The 24,244-nt window shown below is 42.7% G+C and overlaps 1 protein-coding gene across 2 annotated transcripts in view; it reads right to left on the bottom strand.

The window, feature by feature from the left end:
- SND1 (staphylococcal nuclease and tudor domain containing 1) overlaps window positions 1–24,244 on the bottom strand; it is a 602,204-nt gene that overhangs the window by 440,130 nt on the left and 137,830 nt on the right. The window contains exon 11 of one of the 2 annotated variants that reach the window (XM_044279946.1): window positions 7,008–7,100. In XM_044279946.1, coding sequence (XP_044135881.1) covers window positions 7,008–7,100 — 93 coding nt within the window. The remainder of the gene's footprint in view (window positions 1–7,007; window positions 7,101–24,244) is intronic. The other variant, XM_044279947.1, reaches the window with a different exon arrangement.

Here is a 24,244-nt window from a genome sequence, read left to right as displayed (position 1 = left end):
ATCATGCTAAATGTGCTGGCTACATGTAATTTTTCTAATCTGTTCACCATGGCATGTTCCCCTGAGGAGCTTCCTTAGACCGGCTGTGTGGGGAGGAGCAGCTGTAAAGTAAAAGTAAATATCCCAGGATGCATTGCAGCAAGCATCTTTAGAGGAGCAGTCACATGACATCCCCGCCCACCTCTGTTCCCATAGAGACAAGAGCCCCTCAGACTTCTGTACAGACAGCAATAGAAAGCAGACCCCAGTCCCAGCAGTAAAAAGAGTGGTAGAAAATAGAAAGGTTCACAGCAGCATGTCCGGTGTGACTTTATTGGGAACCAAGAGTGCACACACAAAGATACGACGTTTCGGCTAGGCAGTAGCCTTTATCAAGTATACAGATACAAAAAAGTGAGCAATCATATATACACCAGAGTGGCCACTCATGTGGCATAGTGTAGCCAATCAGCTAAAAGGTCAATCTCATCAGCACATGTGTTATAATTAAAATGGCCTGAGCTCCAATCAGACTAACCATAAATAAAAAAACTGTGTACCTGATCCTTATTGAAAATCATCCAAATGCCTCAACCATGTCACTTCCCCAAGTCGGCATCTCAACAGACCTATTGCGCATGTCAGTGACGTCAACACGTTACAATATGGGCGGGCCGCCATTACGATCATCAACAATGCGGCCACACCTCTCTGTGACTACGGTACATACAACCAATGAGCGCTCATACAGCAAGTCGCATGCAGAGCGCATCATCAGCCCATGTGATAGTCACTTGACTGGCAAAAGGTCCTAGATCTATCTAGTTATAAATAAGGTAAATCGGTCTCAAGAATATCTATTGTATAATACACCCCAATGTCTAGAACGGGACCAAAATTATGTCTCTCATATCCCATTATATATATAATGGAAGAATGTACAGATTATGCAATAGATTTCTGACATAAGGTTATTACCAGTAAATATCTCAGAGACCAGATGACAATCTAATTATCACTAGACCTCGGCTTGGGGGGGGGGAGAGAGAAGGCAATGGATGAGAATGAGTGTCGGCATATAATATGGAGCTAGTGACCCGAACAAACTGTACTCCAAGGGGACAGATAATTAAAGTGCAAAAAAGAGTGTTAGAAATATACCTTAAAGTACCATGTAAAAACATTATATACTGTATCGGACAACAAAAAAATGAAAATATTCTACCACAAATGACCTTGATCACATCTCCTCCCTCTACCCCGTCTTCTGGGGGGTCTATTACGAGATTGTTGGTTTTGCCAATTATATATCCGTCCAGATACAGCACATGCGCGAGGCATTATTGATTCAGACTTATGCCAGTTTCTCAAGGTACCTTTTCCTGATAGCTGAACGTTTTAATATAACATTTGTGTAGTTGGGATTGAAAATGAGGGAGTGGTGGCAGTTTAGAAATCATGTCCTGATTTTTCAGCTCCCACTCTTGCTTTGAACCATCTGCCATTCATTCCTATGGGACAAATTTCGCCAGAAAAACGTTGATATATCGTGAACCATTCGGCGAAACGCTCCACAAAGTGATAGCTCACCAATCGGGAACAATCCCAACATTTTGGTATATTACTATCTATTTAGTGTAAAAACTGTGGGAGGAGTTAGGGTGGTACATTTGGCTATAATGATAAGAATATATATATGCGAGATAACAGTAACTGGTCTTGCCATGCAAGAACACTTAAAGGGGTTGTCCAAGTTATATTTATTGATGACCTATCCCCAGGATAGGTCATCAATATCAGATCGGCCGGGGTCCGACACCCGGCACCCCCTCCGATCAGCTGTTTGAAGAGGAGACTTGCACGGTGTCAGCGCTGCCTCCTCTTCACTGTTTACCTTCTAGCCGTTGCATCTGCAGTGGTGAGCAGGTGTAATTACACCCAAGCTGTCCCATTCATTTCAATAGGAAGGCTTGGGTGTAATTACACCTGTACACCACTGCAGATGCAACGGCTAGAAGGTAAACAGTGAAGAGGAAGCAGCGCTGACACCGTGCAAGTCTCCTCTTCAAACAGCTGATCGGAGGGGGTGCCGGGTGTCGGACCCCGGCCGATCTGATATTGATGACCTATCCTGAGGATAGGTCATCAATAAATATAACTTGGACAACCCCTTTAAGTAATTAAGTATTTTCATTTTCTTTCTGGAGAACAGCTTTAACCGCCTCCAGACTGCCTAACGCAGGGATACGTCCTGCGGGCGGCTGGGTTATTCCTCCTTGACACGTCAGCGCGTCATCTCGCGAGACGTGTTCACAGGATCGCGAGGTAATAGAGTTGATCTACAGCCTGCCAAACTAAAAAATATACATATAAATGTATGTTCTGGAGAGAGCAAGCACTCAGATGAGACCAAGATGTCGGTGCTTGCTTGTTCTGCAATGAGGAAAGGATAAACGCATTAAATATCAGTTAGGCAGCAGCAAACCTAAAAAAGAACACAGCAGCATACGCTAATGGGAGACCTGACGGAACAAGACAGGTTATAAAAAGGCCTGAAGTCAGTAGAGCAGCACTCCAAGCGACCTACAGAGCGTGCAGAAACAACTGCTGTGTGTGGACCAGCACTTCTGTTCTGGTTAAAGGGAACCTGTCATCAACTTTATGCTGCCCATACTAACAGCAGCATAAAGTAGAGACAGGTGAGTTGATTTCAGCGGTCTGTCATTTATAAGTTAAAAGTGGTTGCCGAAAACCAACATCACAATGATCGCAGACTGGGCCTGGAAAAGAGTCGCGGCCACCTGAGAAGAGTCCTGGTTAGTCATGGATTCCTGCTCTCCCTGCCCACCTGCTGATGGCTGACAGTCTTCTACCTAGTTTCCTCTCTAGGAGAGAACTGAATCATCAGCAGACGGGTGAGAGAGCAGGAGATTAGGAATAACCAGGACTCGACTAGATTTGACTTTTCAATGCCTGGGCTGCAATGATTATGATGCTGGTTCCCAGCAACCACTTACTATTAGCTCATGAGTGACACGCCGCTGACATCAGCATTTCTGTCACTATTTTATGCTGCCCTCAGTGAGATCAGCATACAGTTGATGACAGGTTCCCTTTAACTCTGTGTAGATATACCCAAATTGCCCATCAAAAAGGAGATTTTCTTTAAGTTAATGAACACTATACTGCTCTACCTGGCAACGATTTAAAAAAAAATAAGCCATATACACTTAACCTTCTGTTCTTAGTAACTATGTGATGCATCAGCCAGCGGGCAGGCCTGCAGCTATATGTTATTGCCATTGCTCCTTTCTCTGTAACAAACCACCAAAAAAAACACCAGAAAGAATGACTGAATGAAAAACCCCAAACCTAAAATAAATAGACAGTATATGGCAATTAGGGAATTTCATGTAACAATGCACTTGTGCCATCTGCAGGAAATTACATGGGGCACTGTCACAATTCAATGCAAGTGATCTACAACGGCAAGGAGTAACAGACCGCAATAAACACAGTAGATTTAATATTAAAGAGAATATGTTTAGATCTTTTTTCTTTTCTGACCAGATTTTCTTTGACTACATGTTATATACCATTTTCTATATATTACAAGGGCAAACATTTTGCCTGGATTGCTGCTATGAAGAGTAGGATCTGATAAAGCAAGTCTCTGGACACCTATTTGAAAAAACAAATAAAAAATAAAAATTGTGCAGAGGTCACTGTGCAGGGAGGGGGAGGAGGTAAGCTGTGGGATCCCACAATATCTGTGTCTGGCATTTTAACAGGTGATTTAAGATTACTGCAAAAAAAAAGTGAACTACACATTTAAGGATTATTAAATAGACAATTAAAAACCGTTGCAGCAAACTAAGGGTACTTTCACACTTGTGTTAAAAATTTCCGGTATTGAGTTCTGTCCTAGGGGATCAATACCGGAAAAAAAAAACATCATTTTTATCCTAAAGCATTCTGAATGGAGAGCATTCCGTTCAGCATGCATCAGGATGTCTTCAGTTCAGTCAGTGTACGGTTTTCGGACTGAAAATACCGCAGCATGCTGCTGTATTTTCACAGTCCAAAATTCCGTTACATTTGCCAAACTGCCAGATCCGGCATTATTTTCCATTGAAATGCATTAATGTGGGATCTGGACCCAAGTGTTCCAAAAAAACGGATATGGCTTTACGGTCTGCGCATGCGCAGAACTTTAAGAATGTGAAAAAGACAAATACCGGATCTGATTTTCCAGAAGACAACCGGAGAGATGGATCCAGTATTGCAACGCATTTGTGAGACGGATCCGCGTCCAGAATCAAACAACGCGAGTGTGAAGGTACTCTAAGGCCTCTTGCACACAAGCAGTACAGATTGTGTCAGAATTAGTTCACTTTACACACAAAGTACACACAGGTATGTTTAGAATGATTTTGCAATCTTCTGTGGGGCAATGCTGTTAGTTATATTGGTGAATATGAGGAGATAGACTCCCTTTAAAGGGGTTGTCCCGGACTTTGATACTAATGGCTTATCCTGTGGACAGGTCATCGATACCTGATCAGTGAAGATCCAACTCCTAGTACCTCAGCTGATCAGCTACTTGAAGAGTCTGCAGTGCTCTAGTAAGCACTGAGGACTCTTCACAGCTTACCGATCATATTAATTAGCTGCTGCGATTGGTACTGCGGCTCAGGCCATGTAACGCTCAATAAATGGAGCGCTGCAGCCTCTGCAAACAGCCAATTGTCGGGTGTGCTGTGAGTCGGACCTCTACTGAATTCTACAGAATATTGTAAAGCTGTGGACAATACCTAATTGGGGTTTGCACATTTTAAGAGAAGGTTTCCCTCTGAATTCCTGTTTCTGCTCACACAGCATAAACATTAGGCTCCTTTCACACTAGCGTTTGCTGGTCCGCTCGTGAGCTCCGTTTGAAGGAGCTCACGAGCGGACCCGAACGCAGCCATCCAGCCCTGATGCAGTCTGAATGGAGCGGATCCGCTCAGACTGCATCAGTCTGGCGGCGTTCAGCCTCCGCTCCGCTCGCTTCCGCACGGACAGGCGGACAGCTGAACGCTGCTTGCAGCGTTCGGGTGTCCGCCTGGCCGTGCGGAGGCGTGCGGATCCGTCCAGACTTACAATGTAAGTCAATGGGGACGGATCCGTTTGAAGATGCCACAATGTGGCTCAATCTTCAAGCGGATCCGTCCCCCATTGACTTTACATTGAAAGTCTGGACGGATCCGTACGAGGCTATTTTCACACTTAGCTGTTATATGCTAAAAATAATGCAGACGGATCCGTTCTGAACGGAGCCTCCGTCTGCATTATTATGAGCGGATCCGTTCAGAACGGATCCGCCCGAACGCTAGTGTGAAAGTAGCCTTAGACGTCGGTCTTCATAAACCCCTAAGCTGGCAGTGGATCCGCTGCAGTTATGTAGAGACGCCAGTTCTAGGAAGGACCTGCCGGCCCCACCGCTTCCCCATCCCCCTTTTTTAGACCTAGCGTGAACGGGGAGAAGTTGCAGATTGCAGCGCAACTAACCATTGCACTGCAATCTGCACTTGAAATACATCAAATATAGGCATATTTCAGTATAATAAATGACCCCTTATGATCAGTTACTTTGAATTTAGAATGTCATTGCTTGATGCACCATTGGGGCACACAATATACATACAGCGCTGTGGAATAGGCTGATGCCACTGAGGTTGTGAACAGAGTACTATTTGTCTAGCACCGACTTAATTCAAATGAACTCCCCTTGCCAGTAAACATATATCAGAAATCTACTAGAATTGCCTCTGATGCGGGGGATTGCTTTGTGATGGCCAGATGTGTGTAACTTAAAGGGGCTTTCTAGGAGTTAAATATTGAAGGCCTAACCTCAGAATAGGTCATCAATAACTGATCGCTGGTGTCAGACACTCTTCCTAGGCGAGTGACATCACATTTACTGGTCAAATGGCCTATCTACAGCTTAGCCACTTCAAATGAATAGGCCTGAGCTGCAATATCAAGCACAGCCATTATACAAGGAATGGTGCTATGGTTTGCAAGTTGAGGAGGCCTACGGCCTCTTCAAATAGTTGGTCAGCAGGGGTGCTGCGAGTCGGACCAGCCTCTGATATTGATTGCCTATCCTTAAGGCAGATCATCAATATCAAACTCTCATAAAACCCCTTTTAAAGTGAATCCATTGGCAACATGTAAAGGGGACGAAAATGAAATAAAACTACTCTTCATAAGTGGCTCAGCAAAGTTCTGGCAATTTCTAATCTAACAGTCAACCGTTAAGGAAACAGCAACTTGCCATATTTGCTAAAAAGGTTAACAAGCATCAGCTAATTAGCTTAAATATCTAATTACATGCCAATTATGAACACGTAATGACTGTCTAGAATGTAGATTTACTTCCAACACTGCAGGTGAACCTACGCAGATTTGACTCTATTCCTCTTTCCGGTTCAAATAGGCCACAACAAAAGCAAAGCATTGAATTGTTCTACCGTTTAAAAAAAAAACCTTAATAGTGGCATAAAGGGCCTTATAAATGTCCATCAATGTGTGGTGTAGTATGGCGCCACAATACAGCAGCACTTTGTCCAGAGTAAAGCAATAAAAATTAAATAAAAAAGGTTAGAAAAAAGCATGCAAAGCAGCAAACACTGAAAGCTAAAATCTCTGTATGGAAGAGGTTCATACAGCTTACATTAGATTGGGCTCAGCTATTTCTATGGCTGCCATATTACAGATCCAGAATATGGCTGCTTGCACAAGCCTTTATAGCAGGCATGCTCAACCTGCGGCCCTCCAGCTATTGCAAAACTACAACTCCCAGCATGCCTGAACAGCCTACAGCCATCAGCAGGGCATGGTGGGAGTTGTAGTTTTACAACAGCTGGAGGGCCGCAGGTTGAGGATCCCTGCTTTATAGTATACTTGTAGAGTGGTACCACTCCTCCATTATAAAACTTGCAAATGCTTAAATCCATTTAGACTTCTTTAGAATTAAATCTTACCTTCTTTCCAATTAGCTTCTTGCGCAGAAATTCTCTGGCCTCAAACATATATGGAATGTCGTAGAGTGGACGGAGCTTCTTGTTCTTATCCTGCTGGGAAATAAAGGTTGATGAGTAAATCAGTGTGTATAAATGTAACATACAACTGATTAGGAAGACAAGGTGCCTTTACGGCTACATGCACATGAACGTTGTTTGTTTCCGGTCAGGATGCGGACCCATTCAATTCAAAGGGTCCGCAAAAAACGCGGACAGTCCACTGTGTGCTGTCCACATCAGTATGTCCATTCCATTGCCCCGCAAAAAACAAAAATAAAATAAATATATTATTTCTAGTTTATGGATAGGCAAAAAAAAAAAAAAGGGTCATACTGAATGTTGTGTGCATGTATTTTTTAGCCTATGGCAAATACTGCCTCCCATATATGATCTGCACAAAAATGTACGTGAGCATACCTAAAAATCTTCCATTATTTTTAACCCAAAATTGAGACAACAGGAAGGTGCTTCGGGGAAGAAAAGACAAAAAAAAAAAGACAAAAAAAAAAAACACAGCTCAAGACATTTCATACGATTATGGGGATGGATTTGGTCTCAATCAACAAGGACTTGTAAAGATGGAAGAGCAATGTCTTTCATTAAATGTTCAAAGACTTTGGGTGTCCAGAAATAATGAATTTCTCTGGCAATCAATCAATATCCCGTGTCAGGCATTCTCGAAAAGGTTACAAAAAAAGATATTATTTCATTCCTTTTAGGTTGGATTATTGCATGTGTTGTGCCAATGGATTTAAAAAAGGTGGGAAGTTTGGACACCTTCTCATTCAAAGAGCTTTCTTTATTTTCATGACTATGAAAATTGTAGATTCACACTGAAGGCATCAAAACTATGAATTAACACATGTGGAATTATATAAATAACAAAAAAGTGTGAAACAACTGAATATATGTAATTCTAGGTTCTTCAAAGTAGCCACCTTTTGCTTTGATTACTGCTTTGCACGCTCTTGGCATTCTCTTGAGCTTCAAGAGGTAGTCACCTGAAATGGTTTTCACTTCACAGGTGTGCCCTGTCAGGTTTAATAAGTGGGATTTCTTGCCTTATAAATGGGGTTGGGACCATCAGTTGCATTGTGGAGAAGTCAGGTGAATACACAGCTGATAGTCCTACTGAATAGACTGTTAGAATTTATATTATGGCAAGAAAAAAAGCAGCTAAGTAAAGAAAAACGAGTGGCCATCATTACTTTAAGAAATGAAGGTCAGTCAGTCCGAAAAATTGGGAAAACTTTGAAAGTGTCCCCAAGTGCAGTCACAAAAACCATCAAGCGCTACAAAGAAACTGGCTCACATGCGGACCGCCCCAGGAAAGGAAGATCAAGAGTCACCTCTGCAAGTTCATCCGAGTCACCAGCCTCAGAAATCGCAGGTTAACAGCAGCTCAGATTAGAGACCAGGTCAATGCCACAGTTCTAGCAGCAGACATCTCTAGAACAACTGTTAAGAGGAGACTGTGTGAATCAGGCCTTCATGGTAGAATATCTGCTAGGAAAACACTGCTAAGGACAGGCAACAAGCAGAAGAGACTTTTTTGGGCTAAAGAACACACGGAATGGACATTAGACCAGTGGAAATCTGTGCTTTGGTCTGATGAGTCCAAAGTTGAGATCTTTGGTTCCAACCACCGTGTCTTTGTGCGACGCAGAAAAGGTGAACGGATGGTCTCTACATGCCTGGTTCCCACTGTGAAGCATGGAGGAGGTGGTGTGATGGTGTGGGGGTGCTTTGCTGGTGACACTGTTGGGGATTTATTCAAAGTTGAAGGCATACTGAACCAGCATGGCTACCACAGCATCTTGCAGCAGCATGCTATTCCATCCGGTTTGCGTTTAGTTGGACCATCATTTATTTTTCAACAGGACAATGACCCCAAACACACCTCCAGGCTGTGTAAGGGCTATTTCACCATGAAGGAGAGTGATGGGGGTGCTGCGCCAGATGACCTGGCCTCCACAGTCACCGGACCTGAACCAAATCGATTATGGTTTGGGGTGAGCTGAACCGCAGAGTGAAGGCAAAAAGGGCCAACAAGTGCTAAGCATCTCTGGGAACTCCTTCAAGACTGTTGGAAGACCATTTCAAGTGACTACCTCTTAAAGCTCATCAAGAGAATCTCAAGAGTGTGCAAAGCAGTAATCCAAGCAAAAGGTGGCTACTTTGAATTACCTAGAATATGACATTTTCAGTTGTTTCACACTTTTTTGTTATGTATATAATTCCACGTGTTAATTCATCGTTTTGATGCCTTCAGTGTGAATCTACAATTTTCATAGTCGTGAAAATAAAGAAAACTCTTTGAATGAGAAGGTGTGTCCAAACTTTTGGTCTGTACTATAAAAAAAAAAAAAAAAAAAAAAAAAAATATATATATATATATATATATATATATATATATATATATATATATATATATATATATATATATATATATAATTTTTTTTCCTCTGGTTATTCATATAGACAAAGTTTTGCAGGTAACATACTGTAGATTCACCCACGGGTTTAGGGTCCACTCACACGTCCGCAATTTCGTTCCGATTTTTGCGGAACAGAATTGCGGACCCATTCATCTCTATGGGGCAGCACGATGTGCTGCCCGGATCCGGAATTGCGGACCCGCACTTCCGGGTCCGCAATTCCGATCCCGAAAATTATAGAACATGTCCTATTCTTGTCCGCAATTGCGGACAAGAAAAGGCATTTTCTATGAGAATGCCGGCAATGTGCGTTCCGCAAAATGCAGAACGCACATCGCCGATGTCCGTGTTTTGCGGATCCGCAAAACACCAACGGACGTGTGAATGCAGCCTTAATGAACTTTAAATGGGGTTTTCCAAGGGCTTTAAGCTGATGACCTGTGATCAGTGGGAGTCCGACACTGTACTCCTATTAATCTGCTGTGTGAAGAGGAGGCGACACTCCATGCAATGCACTAGCGCTGGTAAAATGTGTCAGTCTGGAGTCTAAGGCCCCTTTCACACAAGCATGCTTTCCGCGCGGGTGCAACGCGTGACGCAAACACATAGAATCCGCACTGAATCCTTACCCATTCATGTCAATAGATCTATGTACATGAGCTTCTGTGTTGTGTGAAAAACGCAGCATGTTCTATATTCTGTGTTTTCAGCCCTGGACCAATAGAAGTGAATGGGGCACCAGTGAAAAACGCATTGCATCCGCAAGAGAGTGCAGATGCAATGCGCTTTTCACTGATAGTTGCTAGGAGATGTTGTTTGTAAATCTTCAGTTTTTTATCAAGCGTGTAAAAAAACGCATCAAACTGCATTGCATCCGCGAGGGAAAAAAAACTGAACACAATTGCAGACAAAACGGACTGAACTTGTTTGCAAAATGGTGCGAGTTTCACTGAACGCATCCGGACATAATCAGTCACGCTCATGTGAAAGAGACCTAAAAGGTTTTAGTTTAGTTTAGTACAATGTTCCTCAGCGTTCCTAAGTGGATCACTGCCTGCTTAGGCTACTTGCACACTCACGTTTTGGCTTTCCGTTTGCAAGATCCATTCGGGGCTCTAACAAGCGGTCCAAAACAGATCAGTTTTGCCTTAATGCATTCTGAATGGAAAAGGATCTGCTCAGAATGCATAAGTTTGCCTCCGATCAGTCTCCATTCCACTCTGGAAGCGGAAACAAAAAAGCTGCTTGCAGCGTTTTGCTGTCCACTTGACGAAAATGAGCCAGACGGATCCGTCCTGGCACACAATGTAGGTCAATGGGGACAGATACGTTTTCTCCGACACAATCTTGGCTATGTTACAGATAATACAAGAGGGATCTTGTAATAACAAATGCATGCAGTTGTATATTATTGTAACAGATCAGTTCTTGCAGATCCGTCCAAAACGTGGGAAAGTAGCCTTAAAGAGGTCATCCAGTATTGGGCATTTACCCACTATCCATACTGCAGATTTATGAAGGCCAGATCTCTAAGGGGGGTCCCTAGGACACCTATTCTTGCACACTGAAGCAAAAAGGAGTTAGAAAGGAGCACAAGTTTTAATATGCTTGAGCACGGCCAGATTCAATGACTACTGGACTGATGAAAACAGCTAAGTCGAAGAAAGTCTCTAGGAGCCTTGGGACAAAGGCTTGTGTGCATTTCACAGACAAGGGATATCTTAGTCTTAGCGGTACCATATTGTTTGAAACTTTTGTCCCCAGTTTTTCATTGCAGTGCAATAAGGAATACAACCCCCAGCTGTTTGTCAGTTCAAGACATTGGATTAAGGGGCATCCATTCTCCACCATTCAAGTTGCTCCTCTACATGACTGCAGGTAAAAGCAGCTGCTTAGGACCACTGTGTCCTAGTCAGTGGGGTATGGGGCAATTTGTTGAGGCCCTCCATGATCTGACATACATCACCTATACTGTGGATAAACCCATTTAAGGGTTTTTCCCACAAATGACATTTACGTCCATCCAAGACTACACACTACACCGAGACACATGTACAGAACCCTACAATACAACTTTTGTTTTAGGACCAGGTGTTGATCTTTAAGTGAAGACGGAATTTTAAGCTTTGCTTGACAGTGATAAATGGTTAACATACAGCGATCCATTTCATACATTTATGGTCACAACTCCCAGGGCTCGTCTCTCAACAACTCGTGTACCTAGAATTGCAAGAGTCATATTTTGGAGGCACTATCGCATCGTCTCAGCCATCAGTATGAGTAATAAACAAAACCGGCAACTGCTTTAGAAAAGGAAGGAGAAAAAGGCCTGCAGGATATTTCTTTTTCAGGAAAAACAAAACGGTTTGAAACAGAGCAAGAAGATACCATTACATCACAGAAAGAGCATTACAAGCTGGCTTGGAGCCATTAACACAGGGAGGACACAAGGCATCCCACAGAATGGAAGGCAGGATGTTCATGCAACTTAAGCATGTTCTTTCCTACAACACTTGGAACCAGCAGCCAGCTTTACAAATCCTATTCCACTTTGTCTGCCTCTGACAGAGCTCAATTTGCAGGTTTGTTCTACTGCCAAGACATTTTTTTTCAATGTTAGCTGCAGATGAGACATGTCTATTTCTTCACAGAGGATTATGTGTGAAAATTAATTAAGACTAAATGGCTTATATTTTCCGTACTTTGCCATTTTGGACAGTGGGGGTGCTAGCCTTTTAGAGAAATTAACTAAACCTAAACTGCTCAACATCTGGGTGATAAATGGGTGAAATATGATGGAGTCTGACCCAGCCAACCCTCTTAAAGCTACCCCTGTGCATTGGCTAGTCCCTGACCACCACAGCATTTATCCTGAGTGCTTATAAGAATTCACCAATGTGTAAGGAGTACAGTTTCTACACCAGATTCTCAATTAGTCCAATGTTTTAACTTCTAAAAAGATTTCGTACAAATTACACCTTTACCTTTATAAAACCTTCCTTATGAAACAAAAAAGTAAATAAAACAAGCCATGCAACTGTATATTTCCTAAAGGCTATAGGCACCTTTAGATTGATTAGCCTTTTTTTGTATTAGCCATATAAATGCAAAAGTAAGCAATTTTCAAGCAGTCAATTAACATTCTACCATGTAGGCTGCTGTAGAGACTATGGACTCATTTACATAGGCAAAATATCAGGACGATTACTGGGAACAAAATATTCCTGAGGACCTTGATATCCTTTTCCGATAACTGACCCATCTAAATGTGCTGCTGATCAAAAAGCTTGTCTGCCAAGAGGCCAGTCATTTGTGCAGCATATAAAATAGTGCTACCAAACAGGGATGTGCAATGAATGCGGACTCTGTATGGGGATGAACGATCACAGTAAGGGCTGTTTTAACACGAGCGGATGCTGTGCATGACATCCGCTGCGTGAATGACAGCCAAGACCCGATGTGGACAGCAGACACACAGAGCAGTAACATGATTGATAATGCTCCGTGCCTCGCTGTGACCTCTTTACTACGAAATCAGTTACAACTTTATCTCACTGTGATTTTGTGGTAAAGAGGTCACAGAGAGGCACGGAGCGTTATCAATCATGTTACTGCTCCGTGATTCTGCTGTCCGCATCGGGTCTTGGCTGTCATTCACGGAGCGGATGTCACGCACGGCATCCGCTCGTGTTAAACAGCCCTAACAATCCTTGTACAGAAGGAATGATTGTTCAACATGAATGCAGCTTTAGCCAACTGGCAAGTATTGGGAATAAGGCTACTTTCACACTGGCGTTTTGGCTTTCCGTTTGTGAGATCCGTTCAGGCCTCTCACAAGCGGTCCAAAATGGATCAGTTTTGCCCTAATGCATTCTGAATAGAAAAGGATCCGCTCAGAACGCATCAGTTTGCCTCCGTTCCGTCTCCATTCAACTGAGTCAATGGGGATGGATCCATTTTTTATGACACAATCTGGCACAGTAGAAAACTGATCTGTCCTCCATTGACTTTCAATGGTGTTCAAGACGGATCCGTCTTGGCTATGCTAAAGATAGATGAGAGGAAAAGTGCACACACAAAGCAGTCTCACACACCTAACCATTAGTGTTCACACAAGAGAGATGATCATGGGCTGTAGAAAGATCAGTCCAGGCAGGAAGTTTACGGATACATGACAGCTAGTAAATGCAGCAACATCCTGGACATGCAGACCATCCAGCATGCATTACTGGAAGGGAAGAAACATGTTAAGTCCGAAACTAGAAGCAGATTGCAATCCACCTCTCCGGTCTGCCAAACCCTTCACTAGATACCCAATGCCCAGCAAATACAGTTTAAAATACTAACTACATTTAAGGCCACCGACAATCCATCCCCTCCTTGCAGCTCTAACCTGCTTTCCAGACACATAGCCACATGTAACGTCCAATCCTATCAAGACATCCTCCTTTGTTCTACAAGCAATTTACAAGATCCCTCACGTACCTCTTTCCTACTCTGGAACTTGCTGCCCTAGCACTCTCCCCCAAAAGCCAAGTCTTCAAAAGCAACCTGAAAACCCAACCCTTCAAGAATGCTTACCACCTGAGATGAGTATGATGCACAACACAACCAAATGAGCAGCTTTTACCCTCATTGTAGAGTGTAAGCTCTTGAGGGCAGGGTCCTCTCCCCCTCTGTAGGAGTTTATGTTTATCGTATTTGCTTTTATATTATGTGTGTGTAACCCTCTAGATGTACAGCGCCATGGAATTAATGAACTCCTGCCAAAAATGTTATTCTCTGAACTGCTAGAAAGGTACATGATGTAATCTGTAGTGAATGTAAATTTCTTACCAGTGCCTGTATTTGTGAGTTATAATCTCCCTTCTGATCCTCAGCTGTGTCATGTGATCCGCCGGATCGCCGACTGACACAGCATCTTATGCGTGGACAGGAAGTCAGTTTCTCTATGTATTCCTATAGGAGCCTCACTCTGTCTTATAGGAATGACTAGAGAAGTACATGACTTCCTGTCCTGTGTCAGTTGGAGATCAGAGAGTTGGTCAAATGACATAATTTTCTAGCAGGTCAGAGAATAAAAAGGTTGCCGGGAGTTCTACTTTAATGGCGCATTCAAAACAAACAAACAAACAAAAACAAACAATCTGATCACCCGAGAAACAAAAAAACAAACATGTACCATTTTATTAGGTTAAAAATAAAATAAAAAATAACTAATCATTTATCAAATTGCTTCCGTCGCCAAGCACAGATGTCAGGTTCTGTACGATATACAACTACTACAGGTGTAATGCTGTTTCTGGAAGAAAGCAGCCATGTTCTGCCAATCCATACAACATCTAAGCCCTTCCTGCACTCTGACAAGTATACATCAAGGATCCAAGGGGAACGTCAGGGAGCAAGGAGGAGATTCTGAGGATGCGGGGCGGTGCTGCGCTCCTTCACGCTGGACTCGTCTCACGTAGAGGACACATCTCAGGGTAATTTGCATATGGATCAAATAGTTTTTTTTCCACAATAAAAGCACACAGAGCTATGGGGACTGGGTATTGTGGATGTGCTAGCGGCCTCTAGCAACCCATGTCCTCAGCTCTATACATCAAATCCCGGTGACAGGTTCCCTTTAATAGTCTGGTTGTCAGCGTAACACTAACAGGTAAAGTACACTGCAATGCAGAAGTATTGCAGTATATTGTACCAGTTATCAGTGTGTAAAAAAAAAATAAAAAAAAAATAAAAAAAATTAAAAAAAAAATTGTTTAGTCCTGAAGACCATAATCAGGCCAGCCCTAAAGTGGGTAAACAAGATATATCCATTTGAAAATGCTAGCATTGCTTTTCAGTGCACTCCACCAGCTAGGGTATGAGGCATCATTAGCTTGAACAGGGGGATACTGACAGCCACTGAAGTGGTTTTAAGGACCCACAGGGCGCCAAACTCATACGGCGGATTAGTGGTGCCATATGTATGCTTCAGTCATTATGCTTGGAAAAATTCTACAGCTGGAGCAGTGCACACGAATACAAAGCTGTGTAAGGTTCATGCCGAGCTGAAAGTAAATATAGATGTTTATCCATGTTTATGTGACTATTACAGAACGAAAAACACAGATGTACAAGACTTCACATTTATATGGCACTAAATATGCCTATAATGTACCATGATTGTCATAATTGGCAGTATTACTTTTATCATCTAAACACAAGTCCCAGTTTACAGTAAAAGCCAGTCATTTTTACATAATGAGAAGCATTTACTTACACCCAAGCAGCTCTATCTAGCCTTAAAAAGGGGTTGCCCAGAATTTTTAATTTTTAAATGTCCCCCATGACGAGCAGGACCTATGAGGAGAGCTATATTTACTTCCTCCTCCCTGACACTCCATTTGGTGAAAACAGTCTGGGAACCACAGAGCCCTGGCATCTGGTTCCTGCATGGATGGGGTCAGGTGTGCACCTTCAGCTAATAACTGGCCTCAGTGGCGACATTTACCCAAGCTGCACATGACCCAGCAGTCATGAGAATACATCACTGCTGAGGCCAGTTGTGGGCTGCAGTGGTACACGTGACACCACCCATGAAGGAAGTTTACATATGAGGGGGGGGGAAAAAAAAAAAAAAAGACAGCCCAGGAGCGGACAAGTATTTCAAATGTCTTGTTGGGGCATGGCAGCGCAGAGTACATACAACTCGAGTACAAAGCTGCATGTCCTCTGTGTGGCCATATTTATAGCTCCATAATACACAGAAGCAATGTCTATAGGGGAAAACACATCTGTAGTTAAGATTAAATGGAGCATGCCACAACTAGTGTGTTCTATACAGAACCCATTAGAAAAGTCCTCTGCATTAACCAGGCCCAAATTTTAATTTTTCAGTTTGATCGTCCCTGCTTTCCTAGTGCTCACTAAGCCACATGCAGGCTTGATATTTGCAGAAGTCCTAGTTTTAACAGTTTGTGTTAGAATACAGGATATAATATAGAAAAATATATACCCCCATAGTTTTGGGCGTTTTATGGCTTTTTAAGCTTAAAATGACATTATGACCTTATTTTGCGGCCAGTACGATTTCACAATTACCATTTGACAGTCATAACTTTTACATTTCTACAGAGGTGTGCAAGGGGTTGTTTTTGAGGGACTTGCTGCAGTTTTTAATGGTATAATTTGGGGTTACAAACTTTGATCGCTATTCAGTTTTTTTTTCTGCAGGATAAATTTTAATAGAGATTTTAAGATGCAATATAAATTATGCTTATTTTTTATTATTTTTATATGTAGAATTTGAAAAGACAGACTAATTCTATTGTTTGGTTTTGTTTTTTTTACTTTAAGCTTGTTTTACAGTTTTGTCCCACTAGGGTCTTAAACATGTGATGACGTGCTATTAAAATTGCATTCTATAGGGAGTCTCTGTACTTGCTACTAAAGAGGTATTCCAATTAGATAATCACCCCTATCCACAGGATAACTACTAGATCGGGTGCCACTGCTGGGAATTTCACTGGCCATGAGAATGGGGGCCCCATACCCCCAAAGTAAATTGAACAGCTCTATGGGACTGCAGAAAGTAGCTGAGCACCATCTACAGCAGTCCCATAGAGCTGAGTGGAGCAGCAGGGCACACGCATGACTTACAGCTCTATTTATTTTGGGGGGGTGCAACTGGAGGGAGAACCCTACCCCTGACTAACCTCTCAGACACTGAGGTAATTCATGATTGGTGCATGAAGAGGCAAAAAGGTACAGGAGAAGGAGAGGACAAGGCATACAATTTAGAGTGCTGTAATAAACCTCCATACAACTGAGCTTAAAGGGAACCTGTCACCAGTTTTATGGTGTCCTAACTAAGGGCAACATAAATAAGTGACTGATTCTCTTAGCAAAATGCTGGGTCACTTTCTTTAATTGACCCAGTCAATCTGACAACATCTTCTATTGAAAAGCTCCAGCTCATAATGATGAGTCATGAATATTCATGAGCTGCTGACTCTTCCCACCTACCTGCTGCTGATTGACAGTTATTTTCCATATGAATCAGCAGCAGGTGGGCAGGGGAGTGGCTATAGCTCTGGGGGGGGGGGGGAACAAAAAAACAACACACGCTGGACTTAATGACATCACGCTGGACTCAAATCAGCTCATTAGCATGCGGCATCTTTGTTTGTATATAATGAGGCAACCATCCGTCACACCAGTAACTGGATACATCTAAGGTACTTTTTAGTAGTTAATTATAATCTAACTAATTATATACACAATCAAATATCCACATGACAGGTTCCCTTTAACTCTGTTCACATCACATGACATTTGTGTCTTATAATGAACACGCAGAATAGATCATGCTTATCCATCCTGAGGAGTCCAGGAAAAGAAGAGGCCTTCCAAGTGCAAAAAGTGTCTATCTACTTTTCTTGTCTGATAAAGACCAAGATAACATTGCACATAAAAGCCAGGGTGGACAAAATGGTGGAGACCGAGTAAAAGGTAAACACTTTGTGGATAAAGGCAATAGTGGTCTGTTCTGCCGTTTACCATTCTTCAAGATTGAAAGGGAACATAGCTAAAACAGAGTAAAGTAAGCCTGGTAGATTCCACATAAAACGGTATAAACCATGTGCAGTAGCGTTTTCTCACTCAGCTCTGCTCAGTCTGTTCTATTTGGGCTAATCTCGTAATATGATGCTGGTAAGGTTAATGCCTCCCTTCACCTCACTGAAGTATCCTTACACACCTTCTGGCTGGCATGAACCTGTGCTACAAGGGAAATCAGAAACTGCACACAAAGCAGCTCATCGTGCCCTACTTTTTAAAAGGTGTATTTTCCGCTTCAGCCTGAAACGCAAAAAGGGAAAGCTAAAACATAAGTCATACTAAGCAGTCAAGAACATCAATCTCCCCTAGGACTTTAGCATCTCCTGGCCACTAGTGGCGCTCTGTAACGGGGCAAATTGAAATAGATTATCAACTGTGAACAAAATACAGTTGTCAATTGATATTGACAAAAGCATCAAACCATATTGGAATAGTAAAACTATCACACGGTCAATAATGGCCTGCACGAAGCTTCCTCTAACACACAATAGAGACCAATGTCCAACCACCCTTCCAGAGATAAGTCACTGTTCACAGAGGAGATAGGTAGGAAATATGAAAACCACTGCACAAACTATATAAAATTTGACAAAACCAACCGAAGAACACCAATCAGTAGTATTCGGCACAAAGAAGGACAATGCAGCATTTTCCTATATTATAGCTAAGCCTCGCATTAGAGGGGTTTTCCAAGTTTTAGATATGGATGATCTAGTCTCAGGACAAGTCACCAAGTAAATAGAATGGGAGCAGAGTTGCCCAAACCTGGCACGGCCACTGCGCTCCTGTCTTCTTCCACCATTATTTCCTATGGTGGGAGTTCTGGGTATCAGACCCCCAGCAATCTATTACATTGAGGATGTCATGAACATTTAGCACCTAGACAACCCCATTTAATTCACCGATTTATAATTTACCTGACTAGAGTAACTTCTACTTTTATAGCGTTGCCTATTGATTTATTTGCCGTAGTTTTGGACCAAGCTAGCTCGACTTAAAGCATCCCTCATTGATGGTGTACATGATTTTAATCAAAAAAGCAGATGGCACGCTGCATTTATCAAGCAGTTCTAACCTCAATGACATTGCTCCATTTAGCCTACATTAATGCGAGGAATGACTGCACCTCCTACCATTAATAGAAGACAGCCTGTCAAGGAGAGAGGCCGGTGAGCAGCAATATCATGAAGAGCCTGGCAGGGCAGAGAGGTGATCTTGTTTTCTGGAATGATTCTGATACCGCTAATCTATACAGATATTAAACTGACAGCCTGCTGACTGACACACTTTGATAAACTACTTAAATAAAGGGACATTCAGAAGGAATATCCCATCTCTCATACATATCAAAAGCAAGTAAAACAATCTCTTGTTACTTTCTGCAGCCATGTACAGATATTCAGCCTGACAATAGGCTTCTTGCAGAGAACTGCTGAAAGGTAGGAGCCGCCAGTCTGCCTTTGAAAAATGACAAAAGCTGTCAAACAAGACTCTTCCGTTGCCTGCCTCATATGTAGTGGGCACAACTGCTGTGCTAAGCAATGTTGGAGCATTTATGCCCCAAACTAAAACCATAAAAAAAAAAAAATTGTAAAATAGACAAGCACTCAATTTTTTTTTTTTTTTTTTTTTTTTTTATAGTTACACCTTTCTCTGCACCGCTGAGCCAGTCTTCATGATGCTGCTTATTCACAGTATACGGTATGACCGCTGCAGCCAGTCCTCAGCAGTATACCAGCACATAACCAACAAGCAATGGCAGGGCTATTGGAATGGGTTTAGTGTAAGTTTAGTACCATTGGGCACTTCATAGTGAGGCAGCACCTTCGTGGAACGAGATAATGAAATTTCCACGAAAGGAATGGCTTTCCTGTTCTTGCCGACGCCTAACTAAGGCTGTCAGCAGTTTTGAGTGGTCTGACAGCTTGCAACTCTCCCCCAACTACTCGACAGGGGAGAGGGCACGTAATCTACTGAAGAGGCACTCACATGGAGTGAAGCCTCCTCTTCAAACAGGTGATCGGGAGGGGTGCCGGGTGTCAGACTCCCGCCAATTAGATATTGATGATCTATAAAAACCCTGCACAACCCCTTTAATATTTTCAGGTTAAACAAAGTTGCATAAGACAGGCCAAACAAAGCTTTGCTTTACACCCAGTGTACATTTCCAGTCTCTTAATACTAGTATAAAATATTATTTAACTAGCACTTTAAAAAAAAAGGTATATAATGCTTTATTTCTATCACAAGTAGATTTGCACATTTCCAATATAATATGGGGAAGATTTATGAAAACTGTCAAAAGCACTGCATAGCTTCCCTTTTTTTTTTAAAGCATTATAAGCCATCTAAGGCTACTTTCACACTTGCGGCAGAGGATTCCAGCAGGCAGTTCCGTCGCCGGAACTGCCTGCCAGATGCTGCAATCTGGCATGCTGCGGTATTTTCTCCGGCCAAAAAACGTAACAGGGACTGAACTGATGCATCCTGAATGGATTGCTCTCTATTCCAGAAGCATTAAAGGGGTTGTCCGGGTTCAGAGCTGAACCCGGACATACCCTTATTTTCACCCCGGCAGCCCCCCTGAGCCTAGCATCGGAGCATCTCATGCTCCGATGCGCTCCCGTGCCCTGCGCTAGATCGCGCAGGGCACAGGCTCTTGTGTTTTCAATAACACACTGCCGGGCGGTAACTTCCGCCCAGCAGTGTGTTCGGTGACGTCACCGGCTCTGAGGGGCGGGCTTTAGCTCTGCCCTAGCCGTTTTACTGGCTAGGGCAGAGCCAAATCCCGCCCGTCAGTGCCGGTGACGTCACCGGGCTGCCTGTCAGCCCCATAGAGAGCCCCGGTACGTCACCGGAACTCTGAAAAATGCCTTTGCCCTGCGCGATTTAGCGCAGGGCAAAGGAGAGCATCGGAGCATGAACTGCTCCGATGCTCATGTCAGGGGGGCTGCCGGGGTGAAAATGGAGGTATGTCCAGGTTCAGCTCTGAACCTGGACAACCCCTTTAAGATAAAACTGATCAGTTTTTTCCAGTATTGGGCCCCTGTGACAGAATTCAATACCGCAAAACAAAAACGCTAGTGTGAAAGTACCTTAAGCTGTGATTGGCTACTATGGGTCACAGTTATTTTGCTGGGGCCACACCTAGACTGACTTTTGCAGCAATCCAACATACTTCCTTTAATCCATGCAATAAGTCACACACATTAAAGAGATTTTATATTGATGACCTACCCTCAGGATAGCACACCCAGCACCCCTACTGATCAGTGGAGGCACTACTTGAGTGCTCTGGCCATGTGACGTCACACTAATTGGTTACATGGCCTAGGGGCAGAGCAGTCCCATTCAAGTTTATGAGGTTGAGTTAGAACACCAAACTCAGCCGCTATCCAATGGACAAACACTGGGCTTGGTAAGCTTTAGGCCGCTGTGGGCAGCATTGTGGCTTCCTCAAACAGCTGAATAGTCTAATATTGATTACCTATCCTGAGTACAAGACATCAATATGAAAATCCCCCCAAAAACACCAACTTGTAGCCAATCTTGAGCACAGCAGCATTTACTCAATAGTTAAAATGAATTAAAATGCTACAAATGGTACAAGCCTAGCCAGGTGCTTAAAAGCAAGGTTAGGAGGCCCCATCAATCACTTATTTTTGACATTCTTAGGGCATGTCACAATTTTTTGTTGAGAATTTTCCAGGCAGAAACAGGGCTGTGGAGTCTGTAGATAAATGCTCTGACTCAGACTCCTCAGTTTTTTGTACTTCCGCCTCCCCGACTCCGACTCCTCTGTATTTAATATGCGAATGTATTTTATACATTCCTTGAAGGAAAGAAAGAAGTTCTTCTAAGCTCTTATAGCAGAGAGGTAGTTGGGCAGAAGCTGCTGCCTTCTTTGTGTGCTGATCTTCTGCTGAAGACAGGGCAGTGGGAGGATCCAAGAAGGGACATTTATTTTAAAACATGATTTCCCTAGAAGAATCCCATAGTCATGTTTAAAGTTTAAGATAACATTCTGAGTTTACACGTTTTATAGCCTTAGCTGAATGACAGCAGTTTTTCCAATGGTTTACAGCAGGGATGTCAAACTCGTGGCCCTCCAGCTGTTGCAAAACTACAACTCCCATCATGCCTGGGCATACTACAGCTATCAGGGAATGATGGGAGTTGTAGTTTTGCAACATCTGGAGGGCCATGAGTTTGACATCCATGGTTTACAGCTTCAGTCTTGAACTATTGACCCTCCATTCCCTTCACTTATACAAGTGTCTCTAGTCCTGCAAAACACATATTTACTTAATCCCTCATCAGTGAGAGGCTAGGTAAACCATGGGCATTGTGTTCCCTGTAACATCAGAACACAACACAATGGAAAGTATATGTATTGCCACTCCTAATTGTGCATTGCGTGCCATATAGTGAAGCATATGAAAAGCATGCTTCTTCACATCACTGAACGCGTTTGTTTTGCGGTTACGTGAGGCACTGCATGCATTGGCCTTTATTCTTACAGTAGAGAAGTCATTAATTATAACTGTTTATGAATTCGGACATTTAAACTTGCTTTTTTATTTTTTTATTCCAATTTAAATTTAGTAGGAGTCGGAGTCGGTTCATTTTTTGCCGACTCCGACTCCAGGTACCCAAAATTGACTCCGACTCCTCCTCCACAGCCCTGGGCAGAAATCAGACCAACATAATTGTCCCGTTAAATTACATGAAAATCAGCCCCATAGTTTAAAATCTGCATCACTTGCTGAGGGGGGAGTGAGAACAAATTCTTAATTCTTGCTGTGGCTGCATAATCACATGGCTACACGCAGATTAGCTCCACCGAATGAGGCTCAATCTGTAAACATCGCTGCAGTATCTCAAAACGCGGCCTAGAGGATGAGCCAGCGACAAATTCCATGACCATCTTCTCCAGCGTACTGGGTTGCAGTTGGAAAAATTTACCCTCTGAAAATATTGACTTGGACATGTTTTCCATCACTGCCAGCAAGCAATGAAATGAAACATTCCCAATTTGTAAAAGAACAAGGAAACGTTTTATTATAAACAGCGAATACTTTCATCAAATACAACGGTAAACCAAGTTTAAGCAGTAATACCCATGTTTTCACAGTGCATGTCCAGATTATGTTTACTTGGGAATTACGCCCTGGACTAAAAAGTGCATTAATGGAGAGCCCCAAAAAAATTATAAATAAATATATATTTATATTTTTTTTTATATTTTTATATTTTTTAAAGGTATAAAATAAGCCTACATATTCGTAGCAATAGAGGTCTGTGAAGCAATAGGGGTTTGTCATTTTTATAAACAACCAACACAGCAACCAAACAATGTAGAATAAATGCAGCTTCATAAAATGTGCAAGGTGATCTGATCGACTACAAGAGATTTTGCAGTAGACTCTGTATGACTTCTGTAATAACACCAATACTCTCCGCTCTGTTTATTCATCTGCAAGAAATTGTGTCTAGGCAGATAATAGTACACAGTTCTAGTTATGTATGACTGCCTTGATAGAAAGCAGTCAAAAGGCTCATATAGCCTCTTGCAATAGCATATGTAGCGTATGAGAGAATTATGCTAGCTGTGCAATGAATATTCTGTCTTCAGAGGTCACTGGAGACCTCGGGAATGCAGCTTATGACTAAGTGTACACAGGCTGCCTAAGGGACACATGTTGCCCTAGATGTCCACACATCAGAGCATGACTGACAGCTCCAGACAAATTAAAGGGGGTTGTGAGGAGGGGTGACTGTCCTCCAAGCAACTCTTTCTTCTCAGCCGCATGGGAAGGTGTTAACCATATGTCCACAGCACATCCAATCTGTCTTCTATCTGCTCTGTGTTTGGGGATTTGAGGCTACAATAAGGCATTCTGTATACATCGGCCTGTGGTTCTTGTTGTTAGGACAATTCGAGTCCAGCAGCTTTAGGGTGTGGCTAGACAACAATTTTGGGCACGACACATGTCATGCAACCAAGTAGCAGAGTAACAGCACAGCCATAGACCCAAATTTACTTGCAGCTCATCTCGCACATTTGCTGCAACCAAGATCCCAGAATCTCAAAAAATCCTGCAAGTCGGGCTGCAACCCCCGTTGTGACGAGGGAATGCATAGTTGAAGAATTTT

This window comes from Bufo gargarizans, chromosome 2 (genome assembly GCF_014858855.1).
Source record: "Bufo gargarizans isolate SCDJY-AF-19 chromosome 2, ASM1485885v1, whole genome shotgun sequence".
NCBI lineage: Eukaryota > Metazoa > Chordata > Amphibia > Anura > Bufonidae > Bufo > Bufo gargarizans.
Note: the sequence above shows the minus strand (reverse complement) of the source record. Positions and strands in the feature narration are given on the sequence as shown.